The sequence below is a fragment of the Bemisia tabaci genome, chromosome 4, assembly GCF_918797505.1.
Source record: "Bemisia tabaci chromosome 4, PGI_BMITA_v3".
Lineage (NCBI taxonomy): Eukaryota > Metazoa > Arthropoda > Insecta > Hemiptera > Aleyrodidae > Bemisia > Bemisia tabaci.
Window position 1 is genome coordinate 24,676,393 of NC_092796.1, and position 16,234 is coordinate 24,692,626.

General features: G+C 38.1%; 1 protein-coding gene across 1 annotated transcript in view; it reads right to left on the reverse strand.

Moving 5' to 3' along the window:
- Positions 1-16,234, reverse strand: part of LOC109039068 (arylsulfatase B) — a 56,926-nt gene that overhangs the window by 14,054 nt on the left and 26,638 nt on the right. The window contains 4 exon segments of the mRNA XM_019054398.2: positions 478-733; positions 5,364-5,590; positions 7,546-7,705; positions 8,338-8,482. Of these exon segments, the coding sequence (XP_018909943.2) occupies positions 478-733; positions 5,364-5,590; positions 7,546-7,705; positions 8,338-8,469 (775 nt within the window). The 5' untranslated portion in view covers positions 8,470-8,482.

Consider the following 16,234-nt stretch of genomic DNA (forward strand, 5'->3'; position numbering starts at 1 on the left):
AAATGAACTAAACCTCCCGCAACATATTCCATTGTAAGGGAGGGCCTCCCATGGGAAACTCAAAATTACGATGTTCCAACCTGTCTCGACGAAATAAGCTGCACTGAAAACATTGCATCAATGAATGTCGATCCATTTTTTACAGGTCGGTCATATTGCCGTCCTAAGGAAGAACGCCGTATGAAAATTCAGAAGTTGTCAAATTTCCCTTAATAAAACATGTATTTGTGACGACATTCATGCATATTTTTCTTCGAAATTTTCAGATATTTTACATTAAATTTATGTATACAAAATTGTCCGAAAAATTTGGTAAAAAATATTCACTTTTATTAAAGGAAACTTGGCAACATCTGAGGGCTCATACGGCGTTCTTCCTTACCACGGCAGCATAGCACAAAACATCCATTTTTACAACCTGTGATGAAAAATTTTATTTTCCAACTGTCTTCTAAAATGAATTCAAAGAGAGCGTACCGGCATAAGTTCGTCGTTCAGGGTCCTCGATATGGGCGAACCTAACCACCTCCTCATCGGGAGCTTGGAAGGGTTCATAGGTGTTGGCCGTGTGGGGTGCCAGGTGGGCCATGTACAGGAACAGGGGGTCTTCCCGCTCATGAGTATTGATGATGCGCACAGCTTCGTCCGTGAACAGGTCCGTCGAGTACTTCCCTTGCGCCGACCAATCCAGGCTCATGTTCCGCCGCATGTCGTAACCATGGTACTTGGCAAACTAAGCATACACGTGTCAATCGAGTTAGAGGTGAGTTATTGTAGCAAATGAAAAATATATAGTTACTTGGGGGGGGGGGATGCACCCCCTGACCGCTTCGCGGTCCAACCTTTTAAAGCTCTTTGTGTCTCAGGCGTTAAATGCGTTACGCTTTACGCGTTACTCTCGTGATTTTATATTGACCCATCAAATCGGTGACTACATGATTTATGGTGAAAATACCATTGATCAGGGATCTTAAAAGTACATTAAAGGTGCTTGGAGGACAAGGCGCATAAGTGCAGGTTTTGAAAAAATTGAGATATTAATGATTTCAAGTAAAACTAGTCTCAATGCATAATCTGTGACAAATTCGCTTCCAAATTCCAATTTTTAAGCATCAAAAAGTCAGTTAGAACTTTCTCTCCGCCATAAGGATCCACGTAATTTTGAAACTTCAAACACGTATTTCTCGAATAGCAAAGACTGCACCGTGCCCCTTGTCCTCCAAGCCCTTCATTTACCAACAGTTACTAAAATTCGAGTGCATGAGTGAAGTTATCAAACAAAAATTTTGCACAGTGAAAAAAATATCCGCACTTTTCAACAAGGTGAACGATTTTGAAAAGCTTTAGCACGTTCAGGACGGTAGAGAATATACCACGAACAAAAGTTTTAGGATCGTGAATTCATGACTAGGCAGTTAATCGGTAGTATTAAACTTCTTTTTTAATTTTCCTCAGTGAGTTTTTCCTCCTTTAATCTAATTACATTGGTATCTCTTGACACCGATCCATCGTCAAATCCGTGGGTCAAGGTCTCTCAAAGGCACGTTGCCTTAGTTTAAGATCTTTCAACCTTGAAGGCCAAAACTCTGGAATGCGCGAGGATCAAAAAACGCACAAAGTAAGCGAACTTTCATTACCAGGGTCAAGGTCAATTATTCGACGGCAGCATAAAGCATTTTTCTCGACTTTAATTTTTTTACGGTGAATATCTACATGGTTGTCACGTTGTAAGATGAGAAAAGAGCACGATATTGCAGGTTTAAGGCCTCTGGCTTCGAAGTCTTATCAAGAAATGAATCGTAAGAACGAATATGTTTAATACATTACAATAAAAGAAAGAGTTTGTATGATAATTTTATGCAGCTTATATTTGAAAAAAAATACCAAAAAAAAAAAAAAAAAATCTCAAATAGGTCGCCTCAGACATGCCTTGCAGAATGTGTGTCCTACTGATATGAACATTCAATGCACATTCGTTAAAATGTTTTTGTCTTTTTTCTAAAATAAATAACTGTTCCCACACCTATATTTTAAAGCTGTCGGTCATGTAAAGCTGTTTATCGAACGTATAATTATTGCACTTTCAATCTTCTAACTGAGTTTAATTCGCGTAACTCAGGTCATCTTGGAAGTCGAAAATGACATCGTATTCGACGTCATGACTAAATAGCTTGTCTGGTACGGTCGTGTTAACAGGATGACGGAAGAGAGGCTGTCAAAGAAGATGTTTGTTTGATTGTGTGTTCCTCCTGGGAGGAGACGAAGAGGATTTTAAATGAAATGAGGAATTGCCAGCTCCCTGACGGCCTGTGGGAGGATCGGCTACTGTGAAGGTTAGGCGTCGCAGAGCGCCAGAGAGAGCTGATGAAAGCGACTCCATAATGTATGTAACCATGTAACTCGGATCATGATGTGCATTTTACTGATTATCACGTGAAAGTTTGCAACAACGAGGCTGAAGTGAATCACTTCAGATTCGATCACAGGCGAAGAAAAATCTGCAAATTACAGGTCCTCATCAGACAGGCCTCCCCGCCTCGTGGAGCCTGGACTTGACTCGGCCGCCAGAACTGTTTCTCGCGCGCGAAGAAATGGCTCCAAAGATATGATTAATGGGTGGAGTAACTAAAATTCCCCTCAATCAGGGGGAGTCATGGCTAAAAATAGATGAAAATTAATATTCCGAACATATTTGTTCTTCTTGTAAAATACTGAAAAGTGTGGTGACGCGCAGCAGTGCGGGTGCTCCAATAGATTTGAATTCTTGAGTTTTTCACTCGCACAACTGCCCCATCGAGATCTCAAAAACTGACTATGGAGATTGTGCACAAAAAAATCTTCTCGGTTCACAAATGAACGCTTCATGAGCTAGCACGAACTTTTTTCACCCCTTTTTCCCGGTAACAGACGATGTATTTTTTTCAAGCGTGAGAGAATATTCTATATTTCTACGGTATTGTGCACAGGCCAATTCCAACAGGCCTCCGTAGTATACTGATGGTGAAAATACTAGACCTTGAATCTCGATTGCGGTGTTTCAAAAATTGACCCTCAAATTTTTTTTCTTTCTTTTCTTCTCTTTTTTTTTAAAAAGAACATATTACTCGATATCTTGAAGCAAATGAGTCTTCAAAGAATATTATCACAACACATGAAAAAAATAAAAAATTTGGAAGCATCTCGGCCTCACGATCTTCTTTAAAAGGGAAAATGGTACAGATTATCGTCGTGCAGATAATTCACAACGATGCACTCTGATGCACGTGACTTTTTGCTTTTACTCTCAATGTTTTATTTTTTTTCCTGGTCGCTTCAATAATCATTCAATGTAAACATTGATGATTCCTAATATATATGTGCTCATAAAGATCATTCAGCAATCTTATTTACCATTGAAATTTATCAACCTCGTTTCACCTGTGAATTTTGCACCAACGAAATTTCTGCGGTTTGGCGCCTACTTGCGAAAAATGGAAGCAAGAAAAATAACATTTCAAATATTGTTCTAATCATTGCTGGCGATCAGAATCTTCATATATATATATATATATATATATATATATATATATATATATATATATATATATATATATATATATATATATATATATATACTGCCTGGACATGACGTCGTACACGATATCTTTTTCAACCTTAATCACCTGGCGAATTCTCTCATTACGGACACGGTCCCGTCTCGAAATGCCGGCAGATCGCCGCCAAAAATCCATTTCAGTTGCCCTCAACATTTCTTGCGTTCTTTTCGTCAAAGGCCACACTTCACTACCATAGAGCACGATACTTTTAACGATGGCGTCATTAATCCGGTGCTTGTTTGCCTTTGAGATGCTCTGATCCCAGAGCACCCCGTTCAGCATCGCGATGGCTCTCCTGCCCTGGATGATCCTGTCCTTAATTGCTCTATCCATCCTTCCATCCTGATCAAGCCAGACACCGAGATACTTGTACTCATCACACTCTTCGATGCGCCGCCCATCCTCAAGCTCTATGCTTTGCCGTTGATGCGCTGCTCCCACGACCAGCTTCTCTGTCTTGGACACACTAACATCCATGCCCCATTTCCGATATTCTTCGACCAACTTCCGCGTCATGTAATCCTATCCTATTTTTATGCCCTCTGAAATTATCGTGAAAAACTTATCCAGTAAATTTACAGTTTTCTGATTTTAAGTTTCTAATTTTTTAAAAAAAGGCAATGTTAGGAATCTAAAATTGGCGGCAGTGTCTCATCCAACGGGCCATATAACTTTTCGCGCATCGTAAAAATCAGCAATGACGGATACACGCGCAAGACCTCACGAGCTGAAGACTTGAACTTGTGCAGTTGGTTCCATCAGCTCATTCACTGGCTCCTTAATTACTGCGAATTTTTATGACTGAAGAATTCAGCTCTGCCGACTTGATGTCCGCACGATTATCTGAGGGTATTACCCTCCAAGTAGGAAGCATACGCGCTTTGCCTCAGTCTGTCTTGTGTAATCAAACACACGATTTTTTAAACCGAGCTCTTAGCTAACTGCATAACTCAAGAAAATACAAACTACCAGACTAAATAAAAAATAAAATTAAAAATTAATTCGCTTTTTCAGAGTTTCACGCGGCTCCCTTTTATTGCAGTTTACCTGGGTTGAAAATGGAAAAAAAATTAAAATGAAATGAAAAAAATGGGGGAAAAATGAAAATGGGAAATGAAAATGGTGGTTGTCATTTGAAAATGTTTAAGTTGAAAATCTGTGCTTTTAGACCTCTATATCGCCACAAATGATCATGATTTCATACAAGACGAAGTTTTGACATTCATCATTTCAAAACGTGGCTCTATTATTCCGTGAGTCCATCGGCCGATTTCAATTTGAGATCTTAAGTATACACGTCAAGGCATTTTTTTTTCTCTCTGTACTTCTTCATAAAAACAAAGTGACCCAACCAAAATCAAATTTATAGCAATTTTATTCAACATTTTTGAAATAATTAAAATTAAAATTTATGAATACTGTACTTTTTGAGTTCTCAGACCTATCATATTTAGAATATTTTGTAAAGGCAGAAAAAAAAAAAAAACCGCGATGCATGACAAAGTAATATAATAATGAACAAACTATACTCCTATTCCCTCAAAGAGAAAGAGAGAGAGCGAGAGAAAAAACCCAAGAATGAATCTGGTCATGAAATAGCCATAAGACTATTGCAGTATGCTATTTTTTAATTCTTTCCATCGTTCTTCTCCCCCTCTTCTCTTTCACCCCCATTTCTTTTTCTACTGGTCCCGGCAAGCCACGGTGGCCCCTCTCTTCCCTCTTGATCCACTATGAATACAGTCTGGAGCAGGTGGGTATACATACCGTGGCTTTAACGGAGTGATCGTAGTAGTCCTGGAAGCCCTGCCAGTATCCGAAGTGAGAGTCGAAACCTCGGTGGGTTGGCGTATACTCCTTGCGGAAGAAGCCCAAGTGCCACTTCCCGATGGCGTGCGTCGCGTATCCACTCTCTTTCAGGTATTGGGGCAGCATCTTCTCCTCCAGCGGTAGCCCCCATGGCTCAGCCTCTAAAATCACTAAGTGCTGCATACCTACAAGGTGAAGAGACAAGAAACTTCTAGAGGCGTTCAGGTAGATAGAAAGAATTGATGAGGAAAATATTTAAAAATTTACCAGAAATCTTTTATCAAAAGATATTAGACAACAGCCGAGGTATCACACGGCGTTTTCCTTTTGCAAGTCATTATAGTTTTCATCCAGAAACTACAATTCTTTCTTCATCCGGTGGCGATTCTTGAAATTTGTCAACACTGTTTTGCCTCCATTTGAATCCATTAAAGATATCGATTTCAGGTGAGGCAAGCTGCCTCACCAAGAATCGATTGTTTACATACATTTCTAGCTATGCGTTAAAGTCTCCGTGTAAGTCTCTTCCCTTATACCGCCCATGTCCACCTCAGGGTGCGTAAAAACTTTCAGAATACAGTAAATCAATGAATAGATGCAACGTAACTAACTTCACTGTAGAGTTGGGTTGCATCGACAATTTGAAGGCGAACTAGCAGCGATTTGCAAGCATTTGCAAGCGATGCGGTCCTCTAGCCGTTACACTGTATGTAGTACCACCATCCTTCTTTCGCGATGAAGACAGTGCCGGCCCTAAAAATTGGCAACTCTGTTTTGCCTCTATTATAGAATCTATTAAAAATATCGATTTCAGGTGGGGCAAGCTGCCTCACCAAGAATCGATTGTTTACATACATATACATGGAGGAAAAACAGAGTTGCCAATTTTCAGGGCCGGCACTGTCTTCATCGCGAAAGAAGGATGGTGGCACTGCATACAGTGTAACGGCTGGAGGACCGCATCGCTTGCAAATGAAATCGCTGCTAGTTCGCCTTCAAATTGTCGATGCAACCCAACCCTACAGTGAAGTTAGTTAAGTTGCATCTATTCATTGATTTACTGTATTCAGAAAGTTCTTACGCATCTTGAGGTGGACATGGGCGGTATAAGGGAAGGGACTTACACGGAGACTTTAACGCATAGCTAGAAACATAGAGATCACTTTCAAGTAGGTTGCACGACGACGCCATTTCAGTGCGGGGAAGCTGTTTTTGCCGCGTCGTTCAATAGAAGGCGACTAGCGAATGTTTTTTTCACTTCGTGGTACGAAGGGACCTTATTTCTAAAAATGTAGCGCAAAACAAAGTCACGAAAGAAGAAAACTAAATCCATGGGCGAAATCAAGGGTCAACATTTAAAAACGTTCAAAAGACTAGATGTTTCGAGCCGTCACAGGCTTATTTTTATCTTAAAAAAATAAATAAATTTGTAAAAAATTGGGTGGATACCCGATCCTAGTTTTTGTGTTGAGTAGTTGCGTGCTGACAAGTAAGATTGAGCCGCCACACAATTATTTCTCAATTGCTTTGTTTTTTGTTACTGAAACATATGCATCGAGACGGTTTGAAACGTACTAGCTTCAAAGAGCTATACATATTCAGCCTGTTTTACCCATGTGTTTATTTTTTCCCTTTCGTGATCTCAACTCCGAATTAATAACAAGTGCGTGCTCCCATATCAATCAATATTTTTATTTGTTTATTTACTTATTTTCGAATTTATATAATTGCAAAAAGAACAAATCATTCGGCTGAACCATTCACTTAAAACCATCACGATGGTAAGACGAGCTTTTGATTTTATTTTCATTGTTTTTTGTCAAAAGATTAACCTATATGGATTACATTTTGCAATAAGGAACCACTATTTTTGGCCCATTTTAGAAACAACAAATGTGCCATTGGTTTTCCTATGCAGATATGTGCTTTCATGGGAAAGCCAAAGATAGTGGTTCCTTATTGCAAAATGTAATCCATATGATTTTAATACTACTTCAATGTCTTTGCCAACTGCGTCTCACTTCGAGCGTCTAAAATTACGTATATATCCTAGTTTTTACATGTACAACGACCATAACCGCTAGAAAATTATTGCTTATCAATTGTATCACAAGTGAAACACGGGTAGTCGGGTACTCACCCAAGTGAATTGGATATTTGCCGGTCATCAGTGCTGCTCTAGAAGGGGTACAAAGGGCTGGTGTGTAATGGCTGTTCAGAATTAGACCATTGTAAGCCAGTGCGTCGATGTTGGGCGTTGGGATCTGATTCGAACCGTGGAATCCCACGTCGTTCCATCCCTGAGACACAACGGAGATACAAAAAAACAGGTCAAGAGATGAGAGTCAGTTAAATAATATCGTGAAAGGACAACCGTCATCAGAAAAATCATTAGAATAAGCAACATACAGTCTATAAGAATGAACTAATTCTAATCAATACAAGGGACATCAAACGTTTTGGAAAGCTCTATTTTTATAACATTGCCTTGCAGGTTCCCGCACGATTTATCTATAATTCCGTTTATTTAAAGAGTCTACAGTTGCTTTCTGCTTTGACGTAACTAGTGTTGCGCCAAACAGCGTAATGTAACGAAGGAAATTTTGCTCTGAATTAGATGTTCCCCTCTACAATGAGTGGTCGAAAATCACGTGATCATCACAATGATCGTATGATTACCATCTGTTGACTGGTGCGTCTTACTACCTTTTTATTCTTCATTATGTCATACTCTGGCTGATCTTTAAGGATCGGCACCGATTAATGCATACCTCAATTAAGTAAATTCTAATTTTACTAATTTACAATGATTCGCATTCAATTTCACATAATTTTAATCTACATTGGTTGAAAATTCTTCAGTATAATTATATTTCGTCAAACGAGTAAAGGACAATGTTTGCCTTAAAATTTGATTCGTACTGTAGCTTACCATGTCATCGGCCAGCATGATGATGATGTGGGGTTTGCGGGAAGTCTTGCGGGCCTCTACTGTGCAGCACGCAGCTACGGCAAACGCCATCAACAACATCTTCAGCCCCTGCTCTTCTTGGCGGCGTGTCATTATTAAGTGAAAACTGCAAAAAATAACGAAATTCCAATGTGAATTGCGCAGTTTAGGAGGGTTTTGATTTAGGAAATTGTTCATTTATACCTATCGGTTTTTATTGGAGTTTTTGTACCAAGAGGCAAGATAAACACAGCCATTGTTCAGTCAAAAGAAATAATAATGGCAAAGATTACGACTACAAAATAAAAGGAGATGGAAAAAAATAAAATAGGGAGAAAAATTAATAGTAGAAGAGGAAAACATGAGAGTTTCCATTTGAAGTGGAAACAATGAAAGCAGAATGGAAAGTGTGATAGGAAGAAAATGAAAGCGAAGCAGAAAACATGTATAAAGTACTGAATGAAAAAAAAAAAAAAAAAAAAAAAAAAAAACACTTAATACCAATGAAAATTTAAGAAGAATCATGAAATAGCAAAATTCGGGGTCCTTGTTAGCAATATTGTAGAATAATCCTAATTTTGCACTTAGACAACTTCAAACTGGCCTGAGTGGACAAAACAAGTCGAATTCAGAAAAAAATCTAGACTGCGCCTAACTTTAAGCTCTACTTGTAACTCTCTGACTCTTCGCCCCCAAAAAAGAGTAATTATCCAAAACAGGTGTATAATATATATTTCTCATAACATTTAGTCTAGAGGGGCGGGAAACTTTAAACCTCATTTCCATGATTTTAAATAGATCTGACCTGCTTCAGCTCTGAAAAACGTAGTTCAACCGACAAACAATAAATACCTCATTCACTGAATGCACCAACGTTGAATTCATTCCTCTTTTTTTTTCTTTTTAATCGCGGAACCTTGCATGGACACCGTTCACCCGTAATATTAACGACGCGCTAAAACTTGGCCTTAGTATTCAAATCCGCATTTAATTTCTGCGCGGGACGCATTGTCACATGGTACATAATATTGTCACAGGACTGGACGAGAGCTTAGATAAGTCATTGGGGACTGTGAGACGAATGGTCGATTGTTGGGTTATATTTGATCGTAATGTTTGCGTTAATTGAATCCAACCAACACTGATTGATCTTGTACCCAAATCACAAGGAGTGGGAAAGAATACATCCTTAAGATCCAAGGTCCTGCTAACGTACTTTTACCCGATGCAAATGGGAAGAATGTCGATCGTAAAGTTTGTCATTTGTCGTCCGTAATTCAGGGAGCGATCGAATTGTCCTCAATGCCGTTAAATTTGCATGATTCGGTTCATAATGGCACGGTCTTCACAATGCCAAGATCACTGGTTAAGCTTCTAGGAGTACCTTAAAATTTGCCCTTTCTCCCAAGGCAACCTATGAATGCTCTTAAAAATATTATTCCGTATTTACATCATCAGTCGCATTTACTGACTGAATACATTAAATTAGTGTTATGCACCCTTGTGCTAAATTTTAATAGCGCATTGGATTTAAACTGTTTACAAACAGCGATCTGAGAAAATTATTTCATCTTGTCCTTATTCAAATTTTTACAGTCTTTGGAAACCATCAAATTCCAAAAATATAAGTCTTTCACTCACTTCTAGAGATAAAACCTAGCACAAGTATTCCAGGAATAAAATGTTTTATAAACCCGATGTGCTTGAATGGTTTCGTGTTGTGTAATTTAGCCGATTGATTTATTACGGTCGACGGTAGATTAAATGTGCCCAAATTCTGATGGAACCCGAAAATTTATCAATTTTAATTTCACCTTTGAACCAATTAATTTGTTGTTTTCTTACTTCCTTCCATGCGCCGTTAGATTGATCGCAATCGACTTTTTCTTCAGTGTAAATGACATTTTTTTTATTGAAATTTCTTACAATTCAAAGTTTAAATCAAGTTTACTAATGGATATGGACCCACCCGATATAATTAGAATTTGACTTGGTGGTAAACAGGCGCACAACTCGTTTTTGTTAAATCTCCGCAAATCAAATGATTCGATTCAAAGATCCATTGCCAACGGCCAATCCTAATTGGTTACGGTTTTCTTCACATATCGGCTTCCCTCACCAGATATCAATCCACGAATTGCTAACGTGAATCTCATTTGCACTTTTTTCTCGTTTTTAGGTCAGTAAGTGTGGGGGCCGCAGTCCGAATTTCATAAAGGCAATGTTGAGATACATTTACATTGAAAAATTAAAGCGTTTTTTGGAAAATTGACAATGTTGCGATTACTTCAGTGCTAGTTTACTTCAACGGCAAAATGGTGACGCTGGAATCAGGTTAAGGTGTAGAGAAATAAACCAAGCGTCCCAACTTACGATCGCATTCGACGAACAAAAAACAAATTCCATTATAACGCCTGGATGCAACTATGTATTCAATTTTCACGTTATTGCCTACGCACGGAAATGAAGGCGTTTTGACTCTCCTGACTTAAAACTTGATTCCAGAATTTACTCAGATTAACAAGAAGGACCGAAGACAGTAAGGATAATTAAATTATCTCGAACTGCCTTCGAGGCATCGATTGAGTACCCAGAGGTGAACAATAGGAACTTAACATAAGCCTAGAGAAACATCAAAGCTTTCATTGGCGAGGGTTTACGGTTTTGTTATGACGAGTGTCGTGAATGAAACGGAACTGGCCGGCCTCGGCTCATTAATTCAAGTGTCTCGCGCGCCAGTGCGTAACATTCGCGTGGCGCCTTACGCGATGAAACGATCGATGTGTCATTTGAATCCATAGAAAATGATCGATTATTAAAGTATGCCTAAATAATCGATTCTTTACCATGGTTTCAAATGGTTGATTATCGATTTGCGATAATTCAAGTTTCCCAACTGGTGCGTGTGAATTGAAGTCCAGGGTGACCGATCATTGCTCTGCATCACTGCTACGCGTTTTTACATTGCGGTGCAATCAGCGAGACATTTGCATCTGTCACCTCTCTATGCAGAATGAAATCTGTTATCTGATTTTTCAGTTCAGCAATTCAAGACGGATGCAGCAACCATGTTTACTGAGATCCGAATGAGAAAGGCTAATCTGCTATTCATATGCTAAAAGGAACTATGTGCGTAGGGGTTCGCGTGCAACGTAGTATTCTTTTCAGCATAACACGTTAAATATGAAAAGAAAATTCAGCAGACTGCTTTTTCTTTTTTGGTGGGTTCCGACTGTTAGACAGTTTCATTGAGAGGTTGGACTACGACATATATGGGACAAAAAGCCTAAGATGATGTGAACTTAATATTTTATAGGAAGCTATGCACACTGATTAGACCCAAAACATGAACACTCCTGTTGTAAGGGGCTTAAAAATTTTCCAACGATGAGATTGTATACAGAGTACATCTGTGGATGACCCTATGGAAGGCAAATACTGTAATTCATATTCTTCTCAGAAATAAAAGTGACTTCGTTTCATATTGGGACAAAAAACTCGCACATCCATCGCAATACCTAGGAGGATGCTTGACTGATGGTAAGCCAGAGTGATTAAACTTTAAGTTAAATTTGTATAAGAATGAATATCAACCGATATAGCTATTTAGGCTCAGAGATGTTGTTTTGTGAAAAGTTTTGAGAACGGACAGTCACTAAGAGCGGATCAATCCATCAGTTTGAACGGAATCAAATCTCTCCCCATTAGTCAGTTGACTTTGGGTATGATGAAAAGAATATGAGGTGCAAGCTGGTCTTCACTTTTGTAGATCAATGTGTCACCGGAAAGAAGACCTCGGGATAAGATTAAATACTGGCCGATTCACTTTTTGTTCTGACAGAAAACTTGATTGATTAGAATGAAGCCAAGGAACATTCTTTCCATTCAAAATCAAGAATTAGTCACAAAAGTTCCTTCAAATTGATGCAGAAGTTTATCATAAGAAAAACTACTTATTTTATTTCTGTCAAGTTTGCTAATGTTTTATTTTCTCTTCTTTCCTTTTATTCTTCCTTTTTTTGGAACAATTTTCGTTTGAATAAGGCATACGTCATTGATGGATAAAATTGCCGTGAATTGAAAGAACTATTATTCTACGTGATATTTTTATTGAAATTAGACGCCTCTTGTTTAGCATGACAAAAACACCGGAGACTTAAACGCAAATTTAGGAAAAACGACAATATGAAACCAAGAAGGATCGCAAAGGAATGTAGACATTTTTCAGAGTTTCCTCAACATGTTCATTGGGTTTTCTCCTATAATTCAAATAATGAGTAAATGTTCCATTACTCTCTGAATTTTATACTTCATGCAATATTTTCTAAAAAATTTGGTTATTAGCTAGACAAGACTTTTGAGACCTTTAGGATGGTTCCAAAATGAATTCAGAATCTCTTAGCACAATGAGCTGAAATTCTCCTACCATTTACATAGAATTTAACTTTTGTTGCTCTCAAGATCCTACTTGGGAAAGCTTAAAATTAGACTAGATTTATATTAATTAATAATTTTGAAGATTCAAACTGACATGGCCTCAGATGTTCATGAGAATACAATAAAAGGCACAAAGCATTAATTATTACGACTCCTGGATGCTTAAATGGCACGATTGCATGCTAAAGGCGGATACATTTTCATGATTCAGGACCTAGAGAACCACGATGTCAAATGAGGCAGCAATAAGGTTTAGATGCTTCAGAGAATAAATGTAAATTGCTTGTTTTCTCTGTGTAAGATCATCTTGCAATCACTGTTGTAATGGTAGAATTTGGGAAACACGTGAATCATTTGGGAGGTTAAATTTTCTACCATGTCTTACTTATGTATCGAATTAAGGGTGACATTGAAAGAATTTCTTTTTTGTATTAGACCCCCTTAATATTGGACATATTCATGCCAGTAGCACAACCATATACCTGCACTCGGGAATTCTAGACAAAAAGTATTATAGTGAATTTCATAGTCGAATCTCTTTGTTACTTCGGAAGGAGTCAGATCAAAATAGTCAAGCAATTTTCACGTTCGAGGGCTTTACGTAGTCTTTACCTAGTTTGTTCTCCTAAAACATACAAATAGAGTTTTATGGATGAATGGTATGATTAAACCTGAAAGTATCTGATTCTCAGGGTAAGTGGCAACTCTCTCATTTCGCATCTGAACACCAGTTAATCACACCGTAAAAAGATATCATCTTCACGAACAAGAGAGTCGTGAGGCCTTTAAATAGCGATGAGAATTAAATACCCCTCCCCTCTCGGTGTTGCTATCTCGTCTTATTCTCATTTGCACTGAATGCCCCATCGTTGATTGATTCTGTATTTAAGGGAGCGTTTAGGTGTTACGCAACTCAATTAATTCCCCGTTTTTTTTCGACTTTTTACAACAAACCTGTGACACCAACTGTCTAGACCGGTTTTTCGAAAAAAAAAAAATCGGATTTTCCCCGAAAATTTAAGTAATTTTTAGGTAGGTCATACTGGGTTTCCAGCCTATCTCCTATTTTGTTGCACTGTAAAAAAGACTCGTGATTTTCTACTCCCTCGCCGAGTCCATTGCGCAAAAATTAAGAGTTACCGCCCCACTGTGTATGCAGTCAATCTCTTTTCTTGAATTTTACTGAAAACATGGATCATTCCTTCTATCTTTTTTGTGCCTTTTTTGTTTGTTTGATGAATATTAACGTATTCACGGGGAGCAGGAAATTGACTTGTCACAGGGAAAGAAACTAACCAACACTTTCAACATTTTAACGCACGGTAAATCAAATCAATTTGTATGTGTATTGAACCATTTGACTCGATATAAAAGACAAAAATACTCTTCTTGGTTTCATAAAGTTCTCCGTAACATTTTTCCTCCTTTCACAGCGTGAAAGTTGCTGATTTGAGGACATTGCAAGAAAGAAGGGCGTAATATTTAAAGTGCGCTCTTCTGGGATGGACGGACTTTTCGTTAACGAATGAACCGTGTTTGGTCACACCAATCAAAAAGAGGGTATGGTTATTAGGTTAATGCAGTGTAGTATTCCTATGAAGCAGCCATGGAAAAAGCGCTGTAAAAATTTATAAAGATATGTAAATGGTGAACTTTAATCAGATATACATTATAAGAAAACGCATCTTGATTGTGTTGTTTCAAAGTTCCTGTTTCCATTTCATATTTTCAAAGGAAAACGAATCGACCTTGTTATACTTCGAGTGTTCTTGTTTCTCAGCTTTTTTAGAGTAAGGAAGGAAACGCGGTAAATTTCATAATTATGCTGTTGAGCCGGGAGTCAAGTTGAAGTTCCTTACTTACTTTTTTATCACACATGAGCTTAATAAGCTAAAATATTTGTTCAGATTCAAAGTATGAGGAAATCGAGAGTGAGTTTACGTTCAAGATAACGGCACATAATTTTCCGCTGCATTTTTTTTAAATTAGTATGTTGCATGTTTTTTGTAGTCAGCACTTAGTATGCGTTTGCACTAAAAAAATCTTTACATATGGCTGTATGAAAGCCTTGTAGAGTAATTATTTAGAATGAAGTAAATTATAATGATGTTCGAGCTAAAAATTATCCATAGAGAATAAATAATTTCAAATTTTACTGTATCAAATGTGGCTAATTTGGGTTCGAAATATATTTAATTTAAAAATGAATTTTTGAGTTACATATTAAGCATCTGTGAAGATTAAATGAGGGGCTTAGAGGACATCAAGGCACAAAAGTGCAATTTTTGAAAAAAGTGAGATATTAATGATTTCAAGTATAACTAGTCTTGATGAAAATTCTATGAAAAACTCGCTTTTAAAGTCCAATTTTTAAGCATCAAAACATCAGTTTGAACTTTCTTTCCGCGCCGTAAGGATCCATGTAATTTCGAAACTTCAAACACGTATTTCTCGAAATTGCAAAAACTGCACTCATGCGCTTTATCTCCCAAGCCCCTGCAATTGTGAATTTCCCCTCTTACAGGACAAGGAAATTCATTGGAAAATACATACAAAACAGAAAAAAAAACTCATCGACTGCTCAAAGGACCAAGGGCAAAACATCACAGTGAAAATTTTCTGCAAAGAATGGGGAAATGTTTTTCTTCTTCCTCTTTATGCATCTGTTTTTTCTTGCATAGACCTCGTCCGATGAATTTCAAATGCAGAACGGTGCGAAATCACTTTCATCTGCGTTTTCCTCATTTATCGGATGCCAACGAAGTTTCAGTCCTTGCCTCGCACGCCCCGACAGCTTTCCGCTCAAAGCTGAGTAAACGCAGAGCTGATTATGACATTTACATCCTTTTGCAATACAGAGGTGTCCATCACGTTGATTATTGTCGCGAAGTCTCTTTTTTTTCTCTCCGGCCGCGCGCATGCATTAATTTAAGTTCATTCCACTGGTGGCAAATAAACTTAACGCGGGAGTGTGTCAAGTTCGTTCAATATCAAAATGCGAGCGGACGAGTGCAAAATGTACGGTTACGTGAAGGTCGTTGAGCCGAACAACTGAGATCGCACGTAGTCTGCTAGTCGTGGAAGACACTGGAATCCAGCGAAAGGAAAACGAGTTCTCGACTCTTTTGAATATCGAACCCGTGCCGGACGAATATTCAAATGCGGTTGCACTGATTTTGAATTTTGCCGGTTTGAGGCCACATTGTTACGGTTAAGCATCAGTTAGAGCTGTTGCCAACTTGTTTACGACCAAAACGAGAGTAATCCCTTACTATTCGCTCAAAAATCATGATGAGCTTAATCAAAAGTTTGCATAAAAAATGCAGCTTTGATTATAGATCTGCTCATTGTGCTTTAAGTCATTTCACAAATATACTAACTCTATTTTTAGCGCCATCAGAAGTTCTTGATGGCCTCATTCCTTCCTCTTGCAAGTACGAGA